At 41.4% G+C, this 17,592-nt stretch overlaps 1 protein-coding gene across 4 annotated transcripts in view; it reads right to left on the reverse strand.

The window, feature by feature from the left end:
• Positions 1-486: 486 nt before the first annotated feature.
• Positions 487-17,592, reverse strand: part of limk1a (LIM domain kinase 1a) — a 57,369-nt gene continuing 40,263 nt past the window's right edge. For all 4 annotated transcript variants that reach the window (XM_072668432.1, XM_072668434.1, XM_072668433.1 and 1 more), the window contains 13 exons: positions 15,219-15,328; positions 13,677-13,874; positions 13,432-13,537; positions 12,668-12,855; positions 12,375-12,561; positions 11,160-11,246; positions 9,775-9,906; positions 8,995-9,054; positions 8,514-8,579; positions 7,630-7,792; positions 7,043-7,098; positions 5,842-5,999; positions 487-5,372 (listed from right to left, as the gene is read on the reverse strand). In XM_072668432.1, the coding sequence (XP_072524533.1) occupies positions 5,210-5,372; positions 5,842-5,999; positions 7,043-7,098; positions 7,630-7,792; positions 8,514-8,579; positions 8,995-9,054; positions 9,775-9,906; positions 11,160-11,246; positions 12,375-12,561; positions 12,668-12,855; positions 13,432-13,537; positions 13,677-13,874; positions 15,219-15,328 (1,674 nt within the window). In that variant the 3' untranslated portion in view covers positions 487-5,209. The remainder of the gene's footprint in view (positions 5,373-5,841; positions 6,000-7,042; positions 7,099-7,629; positions 7,793-8,513; positions 8,580-8,994; positions 9,055-9,774; positions 9,907-11,159; positions 11,247-12,374; positions 12,562-12,667; positions 12,856-13,431; positions 13,538-13,676; positions 13,875-15,218; positions 15,329-17,592) is intronic.

Consider the following 17,592-nt stretch of genomic DNA (forward strand, 5'->3'; position numbering starts at 1 on the left):
ACCAAGCTGATCGTTAAGCTGACTTTTTACATCTGATGGATTTAGCTCATAGGAGATGATGCGGTATCCTGGCAACGCCATTACAATCCTAATGCTTTTTAAGTGTGTCTCAAATGCAGTTGGGTTGTAGGGACCCTCATCACACACATTTTGAGTATATATATTTTTATACAGTATATTTTTTCAACATCAGTCTCTTATTTTAAAGGAATAGGAATACGGTCTGGCCGTTTTCTCTTTTATACTCTTTAATCCAGTGTTGTTTTCAGATTTGTCACCAGGGGCGCTGTCTGGGATTTTGGGTCTACATATTACACTGGGCCCCAACATTCTAACAATTCAGCAACACACTGAATGAATCATTTTTTAGGGCCCCTTTCAGTCACAGGCCCTTAGAATCATTCCTAACCCCCCAATCAACACGGTAGGGCCTCTGTTGTTCATGTGACCAGATGTGAAATCATGAATAAAAACACAGACGCAGACTTTAACTGTTAAGGAGCGGCAGTTTTATTCCAGCTGCAATCAAATATAGTCGACTCCTTGGATTCTCAAATTTTTTTCACGGCCAGAATTTAAAGTGCAGAATTGTTTTCTCTTTTATTCACAGCTTGTGTAAAAATATTAAATTAAAAGAACAAAAATCATGAAAGTAAATATTAAACTTGACAATGGAGATATGGAGAATAAGGTATATAAATATAGAGAACAAGAGGAACTCTCATTTCAACAGATCAGCAGTGATATAAAATCAATCCATCAGGCTTCATCAATTTACCAAAAAAAAACAACCAAAACAGAAAAAGAAGATTCATCTCAAAATGCACTACGAGTCGTTGGCAAGGCTAGCTTAAAACAAAGGCACAGCAATATTCAGAGGTAAAAACGATCCTTTGCAAAGAGGGACTGCTGCAGCATTCGCACAGAAAATAGCTCACATAGTCGTCATGCGTGCGACTGAACATCTGTCCACATAAGAAAGTGAAACACACCCAGGATAACATGCCCCCACAGTCCCGCACGGAAATGCACACTTTAGCGTAGCGCCCTGTTGCTGCTGAACGGGGGAGAGCATGCACGCTGAGATTCACTGAGGGCCTCTGAGTGGAGTACTAATATCCAGTAATGACTCGAGGGTTATCTAACAGCTTAACGACGATGATGCCGTGACCTGGACTATCTAAGACAAGTGCTCTTACTGAATGCAGGCTGAGTGTGAAATGAAGGTGATACGGAACGATGGAGCAGTCGCCACGAGACACGAAACTTCTTTCACAAAGGATCTTTCTTTAGGCAGCAGACAGGCCGTGGGCCCTCACCCCTGTGTAGCAAACCTGGAGAAGAGCTGAAGTGCTGAAACAATTAAATAAAACAAAGCTGCACTGGAAGAAAAATAGTATCTACAAAAACTAAATAAAAAAAAGTGAATTGAAGATTTTAGTTCTAATAATTTTAGGCTTTTTAATCCATCCATCAAGCGGACAAATAAAAAACTAGTTTAGAAAGTTTGCAGCTTGTGTTCGAAAATCAACTCCATTTTATTTGACAGTGAGAAAATGTTTATAAAGCTCTTCTTAATGAAACATTTGAACACATCAGCTAATATGAATGATGAATATTCCTGACTAGGAAAGATATGGCTTTCTGTAGTTTCAGCAAAACAGCTGTTAGCCTGTTCTGGATAAAACCAGTGGGTTTAAAAAATATGCTAAATCAATTAGCCTAAAACCTGCCTTATTGTACTGAGTACAAATGTGGACAGGTTAAGGAACCTAAACTGCTCTACTGGTCTAGTAGAGTTCCTGGGAAATGACCAAAACAGCTGATGTGAAGAGAAGCCAAATTTATTATCAGGAAACACTGACGTCCGGATCACCTGCAGTGAGTCAGGTCTTCCATTGTCGTGAGATCAGAAAGTCTCAGGTGTGTTTTTTTATTCATCATTAAGAAAAATACTGGTTAAGTGCCGTCAATCTGGAACATCACCTGTTAAAGTAACACAGGGAGAAGGTAGATAGAGGACAATGCCTACACTACGGAACGACCAACCTCTTCACTGCAACCAATCTTAGCAAGAGAAATATTAAATTTCACTCCTAATGTAGTCTAAATATTATTTTTACATTGGTGTAAGAATATTATACGATTATTTAACGTATTTGACTTGTTTTTAAATCATTTTGAACTTATTGAAAGTGTCTTATTTTACTGGCAGATCATTTTTTTAAGTTTTAAGCTTTATTCATTGATAAAAACTTTGAACTTTGTATTTCTTGAATTGAGCAAAATTATCTGCCAAAAGAATAAAAGAGCAAAATTAAGTCAAAAACACGTTAATGAATCTTATTATATTACTACAATAATCTCAAAATGAGAAATATCAGACATTTAGATTATATTTTAAATCATTTAAGCAGTGTTATGGTGACTGAGGCCAGGCTACTCCTCGGCCGCTGGTTTTGAGGCCTTTTGCGTTTATCGGTTTGCTACTCAGAAGAAAGGTTTTCCCAGGACTAACTTTTCATGAAAGGCTCCATCAGTGACTTGCATTCGTATAGAAATCAGCACAGCATTCGTTTCTACCCAACCGAAAAGAGGAGAAAAGGAAAAACGGCCCTTTCTCTCGGGCCATTTTCCCATTTAGTGCAAATAAAATCATTTGAGAGTACAAAAGAGATTACAGTGGTTCTGTACAAAGAAAGAGACGCTGTGTCTTTTTTTTTTATTTTTTTTTTAGCTTTTTCTTTTTCCATTCCTTTCATTTTTTTTTTTTTATCTCTTGGCCCGTGACCGCTATCTGTACACATTCTTTCATGACAGTCCTCCTCTGAGTGTTTACTTCCAGAATAACAGCCTTTTCACTCACTTACGAGAAAAGCTGAACTCGAGGCAGAGGAGCCGACACCAGCCGAGACGGCCTGATCCCCAGCAGAAGAGGATACACAGAGAGATATACAGGGACAAAGTCGGGTCTGACAAAGGTACGTTAGCATATTTACAGCCAGCAGCTTCGTGTAAACAGGATGTCTCCCATAGGGAGTTGCACACAATAGTGAGATACAGGTGGACATCAGTGAGGTGGCTTTGGGCTTCTGGTTTCTGGAGAACTACCAGCAGCTTCAACCTTCTACATTCTACTCCATACAGTCAGTCCCCACACACAGCAATATGGACAGTTCCCCTGTACCAGTTCAGCCTTTAAGTGCTTCTCGAAAGTTCCTGCTTATGATTTTTGGAGCTCATACAGTAAAGGATGACCTGATTTTTGTTGAAGTGGTTAGAAACCACATGAATGCTTTTTAAACATGAGAGTAGAGGAGGGTCGGAGAGTAATAGGAGACTTCTGACTGTAGTGTTCCTGTGCTGATGCTCAGTAACCTGTTCTCAGGGCCAGAAACCACTGGTGGTTCTGCAGAGTTTAAGGGGTTAACTGACACGCCCCCAGCTCTGAAAACGAGCTTCCTACTAGTAAATACTCTGACCTTGTGTTGATGGTAATTTCAGTGTGTTTGGAGGTTTCTGTCACTTCTCTGCAGTCTTTTCATTTCGTTTATGGTCTGTGGAAACTGACAGGCTGAACCTCTGGAGGATTCCTTTAACAATCTGGCAACAGCCCTGGAGTTCGTGAATGCTGACCCCTTCCCAACTGCTTAGAAGAAGGCCGTCCTACACTTTGCTCTGAGGTTTAACACATTTGGTGTCAGCACTGAATTTACTTGATTCAGATGTGTTTATATTTACACATTAAAATGATTTAGTGCATTATAACACTTTGAAAAATGCTGAATATAGATTATAATTAATCATTCATATATATTCATACTTTATTTATGTGGAAATGATGTACACATTTAAATTAAGTCAATTCAATGCATTATTCTTTTCATTGTCCCTATCGAGACACACAGATGTGTTAAAATTGCTCCATAGGAAACCTGCTACCGCCTCCTACTGGTTTGGGGACAAACAGGAACATCAAAACAGCACCTAATCCTGAGGTACTGAAGAATGTCTCGGGTGTCTTTCAGTGTTATACTACTGATCTGCTGCCGGACGCTAAATAAAGTGATTCAATTTGCAGAGGGAAGCTGACGCTCACGCCACACAGACATAGAGGAAACGCCTGCAGTTTCTATGCCTGCTGTATCTCTCAGGATGCATGAAAAGGAAGCCTCTCAGGTCTCGTAAGCAGGACCGGTCCTTCGCCTTAACATGTAGCCCAATAAAAATATGGCAATGTCATAACTGTATACAAAATAATATCTGTACATATACAAGATCTAAAACATTTACAATATGTAACATAATCAGCTATATACACATCATTTTGGGCCTTAATCTTCTCACTTCGAGTGCACAGAGAGACGAGACTGCTCAGAATGTGGAGGAGAAAACAGATCCAGTACCGAACTTAGACGAGTGTACCTGGAGGACAAAACACTGTGGACACGGCTCGGCTCGAGAGACAAAACGGAAAGGCAGCATTTTGTACACACGGGCGGCGACCTCACAGGGATCTGCTCTGACCCCTAATCAGCGCCGCTCTGTTGAGGGTAAAACGAAAAGCAGGGCAAGAGAAACAGCGTCTACTAACATGCACTACTTTTCTCTACTGTTTGATTTGTATACTACAACACCCTTAAAATGCTCCTTTTGGCATTTTGAAGCTGTGAGCTTTTTCCACACGATTTAGCAGTGAATCAGATCAGAGTGAAATCAAGCAGAGGCTGAGGAACCTGTAAACATCTCACACACAGAACTTCCAAACAGAGAGGCCTCCCCTGTGAGCGAGGCCTAAAACTGCCTTTCGACCAAGAGCGTCGGTGAGCGATGGAAAGTAGATGGCTACACAGTTTCAGAAAAAGCTGACATCAATAATCAATAATCCTCCAGTGGGTTCAATTCAAGTCACGATGCGCACAACGGAAGATCACCGGAACTGAGATCGGACGCTGAAGAGGCTAAAGCAAGGAATGATGGTCCTGGTTTTCAGGGGAAGTGAAATGGGTATGCTGCTTAAAAACCAACCCCCTTCTGAGTCCACTGCCAGGGCAACCAAAATCTTCTTCTGGACCTCCTGACATGGGCACAACCTTGCAGTAGGCCAGTACACCATGGAATGGTGCCACTGCCCAAAAGCTTTCCGCCTTTAGCCAGCAGGGTCTTCGGCTTTCTGAACGAAAACACCATCTGCTCAAACCCTGACCGGCTACTCGGGCTGCTCTCTGTGAGTGGGCAGCCTGTTCTCGCCGGGCGGGTGCTTCTGCCAGAAGTCTCGGTGAACCTGCTCCAGCTCCGACACCAGAGGGAGCCGCATCTCCAAGTGCATCTTCAGATTCTCCAGCCATTCCTCGAGCTTGGCGAAAGAAGGCCTAGGAGAGAGAAGCGCTGTCTGATACGTGTTTTCCTCATTTGGATTTTTCACTGTAAAATTCAGCGTGTGGTTTTATAACTGTACAGTAGTTTAAATAATGCTCCCAATATTCCCACAGCTTAACTGCAGGCTTGTTCAGCAGTAGCCCTAAAACTACTACACTGTGGACTGTCTCTCTGAACATAATGTCACTGTCATGTACAACCCCTGTATCTCCATTTGTACTGTTTTTCTCCATAATGTGAATCTGGCAGTTGTTTTTTATGCTGTATCAGAATTTCATGATGCATAGACCAATAGAAATGATCTTAAAATCTTAAATGAACTTAAAAGTAAAATGTTGGTGATACAAGGTTTTTATGTGACAGTGATGATGTGTTAATGTTCTCATATCTCATATCACAACTATCGCTGCCACTCTAGGGTAGAACATGATGACATATGTGATGACTACTTGCAGCGCTCACCTTTTCTCTGCATCCAGGTCACAGCACAGGACAGCCATGGGGAAGAAGGAGGAGGGGCAGTCCTGAGGGTAGTAGTGTTCCAGGAAACCCTTCACATTGAGGCCGAAGTCCATGGCTCTGGGCAAGTAGTCTGGGTCTGCGTTCACTCGCCCTATGATCTGGAAAGAACAAAGGCAAGACTGTTGGTATAAGCAGCGCTGATGTCCAGTAGAATGGTCATTTATACTGTAATCTATAGGAATGGACGTATGTTTGGTAAAAAGGGCAAAAAGGTAATGAAAGCTTATGAAACCGATCTTAAACTTCAGGCATCACGCTGGCTGAACAATATTCAGACACATATATAGAACAATATAATACAATGCATATGTTATGTTATATGTAATGTAGAGCATATATATTTTATTATGTATATTATAATGCACATTTTATTGTATCACAGTGTATCTGTCCCACCACACTGAAGAGCATGACTAGCTAGTCTGTTAGTTTGTGGCTTGTATTATTCATTATTATTAACTATTATTATTCATTATTAATAACTTGTAGATATTTGTAGCTAGCTGGTTCCCACTAAGCACAACCTTTGTTTCAATATTATACATTGAAAATAGAAACATTGCCATTAATAGAGAGACTGTGAATCGATATAACCTCTAGCTGCTAATACTGTTATGTATGCCACACATTTTTTGTCCAGTTCTATAAATAATAGAATGTCTGATAAGTCTGGAGCACTTAACAGTTCAGTGTGATCTGAGGCAGGTGTGTGTAGCTTCAGTGCAAACCTATGAAACACAGAAGTGGCTCCTGGCTGAACAGGTGAGAAACTGTGTTCATTAAACTCTTCCTCTAAATAACAGCAGACAGTAAAAGCCACTTCCAGCACCAGCTTCTAGTCAATGAACACATGCAGGGAAGCTTCCTCTCTAAATACAGGCCCTGGAAACACTTTAGTAATGACCCAGTTGTGGCGGCCACGGGGTAATTTAGGACCCTTTTACAGTGAAGTTCAGCCAGGGAGGCTAAAGGAGGCAGCCATGGTTCCCATGCTGGTGACTCCCGTTAAAAGCTACTCTGTAAGACTTTGTGTGGAGAGAGAGAGGGAGAGGGAGAGGGAGAGGGAGAGGGAGAGAGAGAGAGAGAGAAACAGTGAGGCAGGCCCATGATTATTCCCACAGATCTGTTCTGGAGAACTCACCTCGCACAGCATGATGCCAAAGGAAAAGATGTCCACTTTCTCGTCGTAGCTTTTTCCTGTGGGCAGATCAGCCAGAGCAAACACAGGGGCATCAGACAGGAAGTTACAGTTAAAACTGTTGTAAAAGTTTAAAATTAATTTGACCCAAGAAATACTGTCAGCCAAATTCCATATTTCTCAAAGACTAGGATACATCTGGATAAAGAATAGAAATTAAATGAAATCATTATTTTCTATTGTTTCAACTATCTATTTAACACATTAAGATCATGTGGAAAATACAGATTCTAAACTTTCAGTCCAGAACATTTGTGTTTGTAAGTAGAAGAGGTCTTAAACTTGATTAGAGGAAATGTTTTGGATTTGATATTTGATGAACGTATAATACTGTAGCAGTATTAAGACTTTTTACATTAATATAAACAGATAAACGCTGAATATTCAAATGAAGCAATACCATGTGTTATAAAACATGAATGTAATTTATTACACATCTCAGTTCCATTTAAATAGTCTGGCATAATAACAATAACAACTCCAGACCTTTAATAATTGTTAAAGGGAAGGAACAGAAAGCAGACACTGACCGTGAATCATTTCCGGAGCCATCCAGTAGGGGTTGCCCACCACCGTGTACCTCTTCCTCCTGTCCGGCTTCTTCATTCCCTGGATCTTCCCTAGCTTGTCCTGGTTCTTGTCCTCGACCATGAGCCGAGACAGGCCAAAGTCCGCCACCACCACGCTGTTGTTCTGAGAGAGGAGAGATAATATTAAATATAAAACTGGAAACTGAGACGTTGCTATTAGTAGCTATCTAAATCTCTTACAGTCGTACAGCAGCGTGAGTGCACAGCTGAAGAAACATGCCCTGGCTAATTGGTGATATCTAAGTTCTAATTAAATGCTGCGCCTATTGCTGACACATATGTGCAAATGCACACACAGCTTGTCTAGTCCCTGTAGAGAAGAAGTACTGCCAATAGAATAGGACTCTCTGGAGCAGATCAACATCATGAACCTATCGTCACCATGCTGCCTAATGCCAGGCGTGGGTTAGTAGAGGGGTATAAAGCCCCCCAGCATTGAACTGTGTTCCCTGGAATGGTGGCTCCATCCAGTACTTTTGGGATGAGTTAAGGAGTTGAATACAATCAAATCCTCACAGCAATGCTTCTCCAAAATCTTGTAGAAAATCCTCTTCCCTGGACAGTAGAGACAGTTACTCCAACCGAAGTAGGATGAATGAGCAGGTGTCCCAATACTTTTGTCCATACAGTGTATTGCTAACCTGGGCCGTGTGTTCATAGAAAGACTCTCTATTGTTTCAGTATAAAGACTTTACTGTGTGTTTACTGTGTGTTTACTGTGTGTCTGCTATGAAGCTAAACTGCCTCATTCCCAACCTGAGCCAAAACTATGATGCCTGGAGGACAGGTGTGACAGCCTCACCCCAACAAACAATGATGCTCACCTCTCCAACCAAACAGTTGTGTGAGTTTAGGTCACGATGGATGATGTTCATGGAATGCAGGTAAGCCTGAGAAATACAAAACACACAGTCACACATTGTGCAACAGAGCCAGAGAACGCCTGCTTCAACAGAGCGGGCCTGTGCTGGGTTTTGGCCATATATGCCTTTGAGATGTGGTAATCTTTAAGTCATGTGCTGGACTGAAGGCTGTGCCAAGTCAGAGGAATGCTCCCCCAATGTACTGATTCCCACATGAGTTCAAGCTTTTATTTTTGTATGGGAAAACGCTCCGGCCTGATTTTCTTTTTGATTAATAAAATGTCGGCCACTAGGTGGCAGTGTAGGCAGAAATACGCAGAGCTTCATGGTACTGGTGAACCACAGTTGCCTTGGGGATCCTCAATAGAGCTTAACGCTGTAAACACAGTTGTTTTGGACACAGGCTGTGGTATTCAAGAAAAGCTCTCTGGGACACACTCACCATTCCAGAGGCAATGTCCTTGGCAAAGCTCACCCTCTGAATCCAAGGATAGTTGCTGTCCTGCACACATGAATGAGACACATTCAAGAAGGAATATTAAGACGGCAATGTTTTTATCATTGCATTATAAAGTGTTTTAATGGTCACAATCATACTGATTATAGAGATTATAGGTCTCAATTCCTGTTACTGTGAACAGATCAGAAAGCAGAAGATGAACTGATCTCCAAAAAATATAAAGATGTTTTTAATGTTGTACAATTTGTGTGGGGGTGGGTTAACTGGCAGAACCAAATTGGGGAAATAAGGGGAAAATTTAACCAACAAATTTGGTACATAAAAAAAATCCACAATGGACCTCAAGAGGTCCTCCGACCTAAACCTGATCATTAAAGTCATGTCAAATGGGTTCCTAAATACTGACCATGCAAGGTGCCCAAACATTTGCTTTGTTGCGTTTCCTTTGTTGTTATTAAAAAAAAAAACAGTAACAGTAATCTTGCTCAAAATATTAAAGAAAAATGATTTATCTGAAAATAAATAACAGATTTTTTAAACCAGGGGTGCTCAAACTTTTGCATGACTCTATACATAAGTTCTATTTATACACAGTCATACAGCATGCACAGGATTTGTAATGCATTAAAGATAGACCACAGAAGATAAGCAAAGCTCTATATGACATTCAAACACCCTCTGCGCGCGCGCACACACACACACACACACACACACACACACACACACACACACACACACACACACACACACGCACGCACGCACCATTTTTTTAATGATGTCTCTCAGGGTTCCTCCTTTGATGTACTCAGCAATGAAGTTCAGCCGCTTGTCTTTGTAGAGAACCCCGATGAACTTGAGCACGTTTGGGTGGTCCAAGCATCTCATCACTTTCACCTAAAGGGAAGCAGGTTAATGTCTTTTAATGTCCTCCTCATCTCCCCCACAATGCCTCACTTCAGAGGGTCCAGTGAAAGAGTTCCCCCCAGCCTGTGTTTAACTACAGCTACCAACCTTCAACCCTGTTTCACACTGTTCTCAGAGATGTTCTGGAGGGAGATTAGACCTGCCAGTGCTAAATCACCCAGAAAGATCACAGAATTGTCTAATACACTTTTATACATCTCATCAGTGTTATGCAAAAAAACCTATGTATATATACTTGTTATCTTCAGTTATGCATATTTAATAATATTTATAATATGATTTAAATTTTATTTTATTGTTTTGTATTTATCTGAAAATGCCTGCTGCACTTTACAATATTTGGCAGTTTTTTTTTTAGAGGTTCATGATAAACAGACCAATAAAAAAGCTCCAAAATATTTTTTACATTGAAAGTTAAGGTTTATTTCTGCTGTAAAACTGCCGTCTCAGAGAAATGAGGCATTGCCATTTTTGCATGTCTGTGACAATTTGCTGACTCCATGCTCCACATTATCATTCATCAACCATATGTGAGAGTTCATAGCTCAGTAATATCAATAATCTAAAAGACTACTCCTAACACTTCAGCCCAAAACATCACTAACAGCAGAACCTTTCCTTCACTATTCAGGCAACCTGGAGCACGTATTCAGCAGTGAGACGCCCATCACCTGGAATGAAGCAGATCTCATCTCTTCTGCTCGTTTTCTGCTTTAGCAGCTGCATGTTTGTGCATGAAGAGAAAGGGGATGAAAAGCTTTCCCCAGATTAACTTTTCTTTATAAGTCTATGAATTGTGCCTGGAAAGGTGACCAGGCCGGTGCAGCGGCTGCGGGCTGCTGTAGGACTTTCACATCTGCCTCTTAAAAAGCTGTATTAATTGAGCAGGAATGGAAATAAAAGCTGTGCATCTGTTAGTAGAGGTCGGTGTATTTTTTTCCTCTTCCTGCATTCTGTCGACTCTGCAGTTCTCAATGCCAAATATGAAAAGCTGTGAAGAGTCCAGTCCTATTCAGGTCACTACTCTCCGCAGCACTGGGCCGGTAAATGACTCTAACAGGGAAAAAGGCCCCGTACCAAATTCCACCACCGATATTTAACTCGTGCTTCTCCTCGTCTCGTTTTACACCATTTGTTCCTCCTCTGAAGGGAGCCTAAAAGCCCAGAGGTGTGTTTGGTCTCTGCTGTGTGTCAGCCATGGAGCTGCGGCCTGAGTTCCTCACCTCCTTAAGGAAGGTCCTCTGCGTCTCGTCGTCAAAGCGGATCAGCTCCTTCATCACCATCACCTCACCTGTCTCTCTGTGGGTCACCTGTTCACACAAATTTGTCTGGTGAGTAATAGGTCTGTGTGTTGGCAGAAACCTGCCGATACAATATGAATATAATAATATCATAATACAGGGGATACGATTTATTATATTGTGATACTGAGAGCAAGAGGATTGTGACAGTTTACATTATTTTTAGGAAAATTGTAATAGTATAAAAACACAGCATTATCTGCATAAAATAATAAAACCTTGAGTAAAAGAAAAGTATTTTTATACTTTTTTGAAAAAACTTCCAATCAAAACAGAGGGATCCGAAGACAACACTGCTCTCTAGTGGTCGTGGTTAGGGTTATTGCTAAACAGAATATGATAAGTATCAATATTCTCTTACACCCCTAGTGAGCATCTTGTGTGTCTGTCTTCATACATTTGCAGAGCAAAAAAATGTCCTGCTGTATGATTTACATGTAGGAGAAATATAATTTTTAAAATAGAATAATTTGTGGGGTATTTCAGTACACATTAGGTAAAGGCTGTATTAAATACAACGCATGTCCAGCTGGCTACCCTGGCATTAATATTAATACGACACTAATACAGAGATTTAAACAGATATTAATGTTAATGCTGGAAGGAAAGCGAGCTCTATACTTATTAAAATATGGTTTAAAAACACATTAGTTTAGACCAGCATGTGTTTAGTCTTTTGTGTCTCTTTTTACATTATATTAAATAATCTGTAGGAATTTGCTGTTATAATTTTATTACTTTGCTTTGATAATCCTCTTAGAGATTATGGAACTAAAAGCACGGTATATAAATACATGCTTTTAAATAAAACTTAATACATTGAGATTCAGCAATAAAATCATCATCATTATTATTATTATTATTATTGGTTGAAGAAGTCAGTCTATTTTTGCCTGAATGCTGCCCTCTACTGGCAGCCTTAAACCACATATTGCCATACGTCTAAAGAGGGTCAAGATGATTCTCCCTTACTTTCAGCTTAACCGGACTCTTCGTAAAAGAGGAAGTCACGGAAGCGTCTGTCAGCTCATGCAAATCTCTTTATCTGCTTATCAGTAAATGACAGCTATCTATTCCAGCAACAGATAAACCACAGCCACAGGCCTTTATGCAGAGTGTGAGAGTGTCTGTGTGCACCTTAATAGCCTGGCCAAAACAGCCCTTGCCCAGCACCTCTCCGTGGATGAGGTCAGAGGGCCTGAAGATCCTGTGCGTGCGGTTGGTCACCACACGGAGAGACTCGGAACGCCCGATGTCCTTCCGCAAAGAAAGTGGGGAGGCGGCATTACTGGAGCATGGAGACTTATCAATACTGTAGCTTCGCCTGCAGAGACACACCAGGAGATATTAGTCAATAATGTGGTTGTTATTAATATTTAATACTGAATCATTTTATTAAACAATGAATTCAAAGAAGAAGTCAGACTTACGTGATCATGCGGGTGCGGAGGTTGTTCACGTCCTGGTTTGGGGGCTGTGTGATGGGGGTGGTAGGGCTGGGCTTCTGAGATAGGGGGCTGGGGCCGTCCACATGGTCCCCCGACCCACCCTGGTCATGGGGGTCGTGCTCAATGGTCAGCTGAAGAAGCCGACTGGTCTCTTGAATGAGCAGATCAATCTAACATAGAGGCCACAAGGGGGCACACAGGTTACAGCCAGGGTTAAGGGCCCAGCAAGTTCATTTACCTCAGCTGACTGAAGCCCTATTTTTGTTTTTAACACTGAGGGCTAAACATGCAGTTAGTGTCATATGAAACTGTGTTTTATTTCTTTCTTTCTTAATTATTATTATGAATAATAATAATGTGTTTGTCATTTATACTTAATTATTGTTATGATTTTTTTCTCTTCTCATATCTTAATTTAGAACACTGGGGTCAGAGCGCAGGGTCAGCTATGCTACAGCGCCCCTAAAACAGAGAGGGTTAAGGGTCTTGCTCAAGGGACCAACAGGGGCAGTTTAGAGGACCCGATTAGCAAACCCACAACCCTGTGATCAATAAGCTGGCACTCTAACCAACAGCAATGATGCAAATATACTCGTAAAATAAAATCTTGTTTTATGAAGATAAATTAAAAAAAATATATTAAATAATAAATTATTTAATAAATTATTACGTTTTTCACTTTTCTGTAAACATAATACTCTGAAGGTCTTAAAAATCCAATTTTAAAACCGATTCTTCATTCGTACCTCATCCAGGGGAACATTCCGGATGGGTGTGCCATTGATCTCAAGGATGCGATCACCAACATGTATGGAGTTCTTCACATCTGGGCTGATACTCTCAGAATCCACCCTGAGTGCACACAGAATACATATGGCCATTTATATATATATATATATCATATAAAAAAATATATATATACATCATTATTAATCAATTCAGTAGGGTTGATTAGAGCAGTATATATATATACACACACACACACACTCACTCAGACACGCGGACTGTGTGGTTGTGGTCAGGACCGTAGCCGTTGGGACTGGTGCTCTGGTCAATAGAGAGGGAAAAGCCACGCTTGCCATCAGTGGAGGCCGGAATGGACACCAGAGTGACCGTGTGGGGGATGCGGGAGCAGGGCGAGTCTGGTAGAGTCACTGGGGTCACAATGTTCTGGTAATAACAGTGTCCACTAGAGGGAGACAAGAGCAAAACAGAGGAAAGCTTGTTTAGACGGCATGCAGTCGAGCGCTGTCAGGGTGAAGACGAGTATTAAATGTCGCTCTTAAAGCAACAGAAACAAAACATTATTCAGTATTTATTCAATATCTGCCACCAAATCACTCTTTAACCACGTTACATCTAGTGACTTGTAATCACAATGTGCATCAATATGATCCCTACATGTGTCCCTACTGAATGACTGGATCAGGTGTGGTGGAGCAGGGACAGCACCAGAGTATTCAGGGAAGGGAAAGTCCAGAGTAGCTGCAGAGACTCACCGCAGATCTCAGAGCTCCCTCCCTGCCTCGACACGTTAGGCTACTTCTTAGGCTACTCTGTAATACGAGTAAGCTTGTAAGTCGCTCTGGATAAGAGCATCAGCTAAATGCCATAAATGTAAATGTAAAAATGTTACATTCCAAACGTTAGTAGCTACCATCAACCTGATAAAAGTGCTTTATTGAGCGTACTTTATTCAAATGTGTGCATCATTCACTACTAACACATTCAGCAGGTTTCAGATAATGACGTTTTTGGTCGTAGCATCACCGGGATGCACAACAGTGATCACAAGAACAGCAAAACCATGTAAAATGTAAACCTGAGAATATCAGAGAATAGTTGATCAGGTCCTTACTTGCAAAAACAAGTAAACTGAAGAACAAGCTAAATATATATATATGAATATGGCATATATTAAAAAAAAGATTTGCACAGAAGTTAAAGGTCAAACATGTGTGACATTCATCACCAGCCTCAATTTCCCTAGTTCAACAAACAACACTCCCTTTCTTCAGGTTTGTTTGACTTTTCAGTGATCCTTTATCAGTTGACAGACTAGATACTATAAACAATTTACACAGTGACTCATTTCAACCTGGTCTGAGCAGCAGTTCAGCATTTCAAACTAACGCAGCTCAGTCAATAAATCCAGCGAATCCACACTATACGTGCAAAAGTATCTAGACACTCTTTTTAATGAATGAGCTTGGTGTTTGAGTTCTCCTACATGGTGCTTGCATTTTGCAGTAGTATGCAGCAGTGAGCTTTTAAGGGGACATTACCTCAGCCCACGGTGGGGAAACATTCACAGAATAAGAATGAGAATTGAAGATTACTGCCCATCTCTAATAAAGTGTATCTTTTTTCAGTGCGCTTGGGAGCATTCTGGCGAAGGCAGAGTCATATGGACACTAAAGTGCAATGGAAATCCTCTTTCACCTCAAACAGAGGAGGGGGTTTAATTTAATGGGGATTGAATTCAGATATTGGGAATGAGGCTTCAGGCCGTTCTAATGCTGCTTCAACTCACCAGTAGAGCTTTGACCTCTCCACCAAAGCATAAGTGTCCCCATCTCCGATGAAGGTCCGGCAATTCAGGCAGGTGAAACACTCCGGGTGATACTTCTGTTCTCCTGCAACCTGCGATGCAAAGACAGCAAGAAGCCCAAGACTGAGTGTGTGGCGGGAAACTGCAGGAAGACAGCATTTTACACTGCGACCCAGATAACATGCGACCCCTGGTTCAGAGTCTGCACAGTTTCTCAACAGTGAAGCACAATTTCACACCAAACCCCGCTCTGAATCTCTATTCACCTTTAATTCACTCGCCCCCAAAATTCCAGCAGCTTAATTCCAACAGAACCTAATTAGGAAAACACAGGGCAGATGTAAGGCCTTAGCCTGACCTTTAGAATCAAGTGGTCAGCACAGCTGGGCTGCTCTACATACGAAAATCAATGCTCATCTCTCAACACCGTCGCTAAGCTCTGAGGGAAGTTACTATGGAAACTCCGGCAGCCAGGCGGCCACTGCCCCTTTGGGATATGCTTAGCAACAAAGTCAGTCTGCTGAAGCCTCTGTCGTCCAGCCGGTTACTGAGCTCGGCCAGCATCGCTATTCAACCTACGCGACCCGTCATCAGGAACCTGTTATTTAATAATGAGGCCAATTAGTAAACTCCCTCAAGAAAGGACACAAACTAGGGCTGTCACAGCTTATCGATTCAATTCGTTACTTGATTTAAAGAAAATAATTTTAATTTATCTTCTCAATGAATTGGAAGTGATTAGTCGTCAATTTGCATAACAATACCACATACTGTAAATTCCTCTAATTGATGCACATAACAGCAAATATTTATTCATGTTTTATATTTTTCAGTGCAGTTTTTCTTCAGATTTTTTAATCAGGTATGTCTAATTTTTATAGTTCACTAAAGTTTGGGAAAAAACATATATAATATATCCACAGAAACCTGCCATTGATGCAACCTACGACCTTCCACAACACTGGGCTACATTATGTATATAATGAGCCAATGGGAGAGACACGGAACAAGGCCTATATGAAAAAACCATTATGCTGTAAAAACAGACAGAATGCAGGGGGTCCCGCTGAGCCTGAGCTAAAATGGCTCATCTCAGAACAGCAAGTATGAGTCAGCAAGCTCATCCCTCCTGGACGCATTTCAGAAAAATGACTCTGCGTTCAGAAGGAACCTCAGGCTCAATGGGCTTTTGGACAGGCTTTCACCCCCCACACACACACACACACACACACACACACAGCCTCGAGAATACTGAATCACTCCTCTTGTGGAATAAACAGGAGAGGTAACAGTGACCTGCATTCATCCGCAGTTCTGGGTAATGGAGTATGAAATCAACAGCATAGTTTCACAATCAGCTGCTCAGCATTTGACCCTGTTCCAATCACAGAGCATCGGACTGCAGTACGATAATGAAGCCAATGCGGTTTTCAGTGAACAAAGAACCGGCTTTGTGCTAAGAGTGGTGATAACGCTCCAGATTGGTTTGCTTTAAGAAATGTCCTCAAATAAGAACCCAAATGACATCATCAATGGGTCAATGACTAGCAAACTAACCAGTCAATGATCACAGGCATGAGCTCAAGGCTTTTAAGGAAATAGTTTGTCATCAATCAATATTTGTCCAAATCTATCGATCAGTTAGACATTCTTCAGCTGTGTACCGGAGCTATAAGGCCAGTCTCAATAGTCACACGCTCTATAATCACATAGCGGTCTGTAATGGGCTTCCTGTGTAAAATCAGACCATGTGCAGCAGTGCGAGGTATACAGCCGTATGTCCACAGCTGTGTGGACATACGGAGCCAGTCAGTGTGGCTGAATGTGTGCTGATCATCATCCTAAAAACGTCTGATCCAAGTGCTAGAGTGACCATATTTCTGTTTTCAGTAAAGAGGACACTGGGGACACTGGGGACACTGGGGGTATCCCCCGTACTTAGGATGTCGTGGCTGGGGGGTTTTCAAGTAAGCGTGGCAGTGTGTGTGTGTGTGTGTGTGTGTGTGTGTGTGTGTGCGCTTCAGTATGTTAATTTGCATTAATACACACTCAAAACCAATAAATAGCCTGAATGATCCAATCGGCTGCTTTGAGTTCAGCCTACAACTCAGGCCTACTGAAACCCCCCGCCATGACGTCCTAACCTTTTGGAGGTTCCTCATTTTAAAACTGTTAAAACTGCTTTGAGGAACTTTCAAGAAAAGGTTTAAAAAAAAAAACGGTTCCTTAAAGGTTCCTCAAAACACCTTAAGAGGTTCCTTCACAGGTTCAAATGGAAGAACCCCTAGTTCTAGCTCCTCAATGAACTCTATTAACTGTGTATACTGTTTAAGGTTCTGATAAACTGAAAATCAAA

Source organism: Salminus brasiliensis, chromosome 23 (assembly GCF_030463535.1).
Source record: "Salminus brasiliensis chromosome 23, fSalBra1.hap2, whole genome shotgun sequence".
NCBI classification, from domain to species: Eukaryota; Metazoa; Chordata; class Actinopteri; order Characiformes; family Bryconidae; genus Salminus; species Salminus brasiliensis.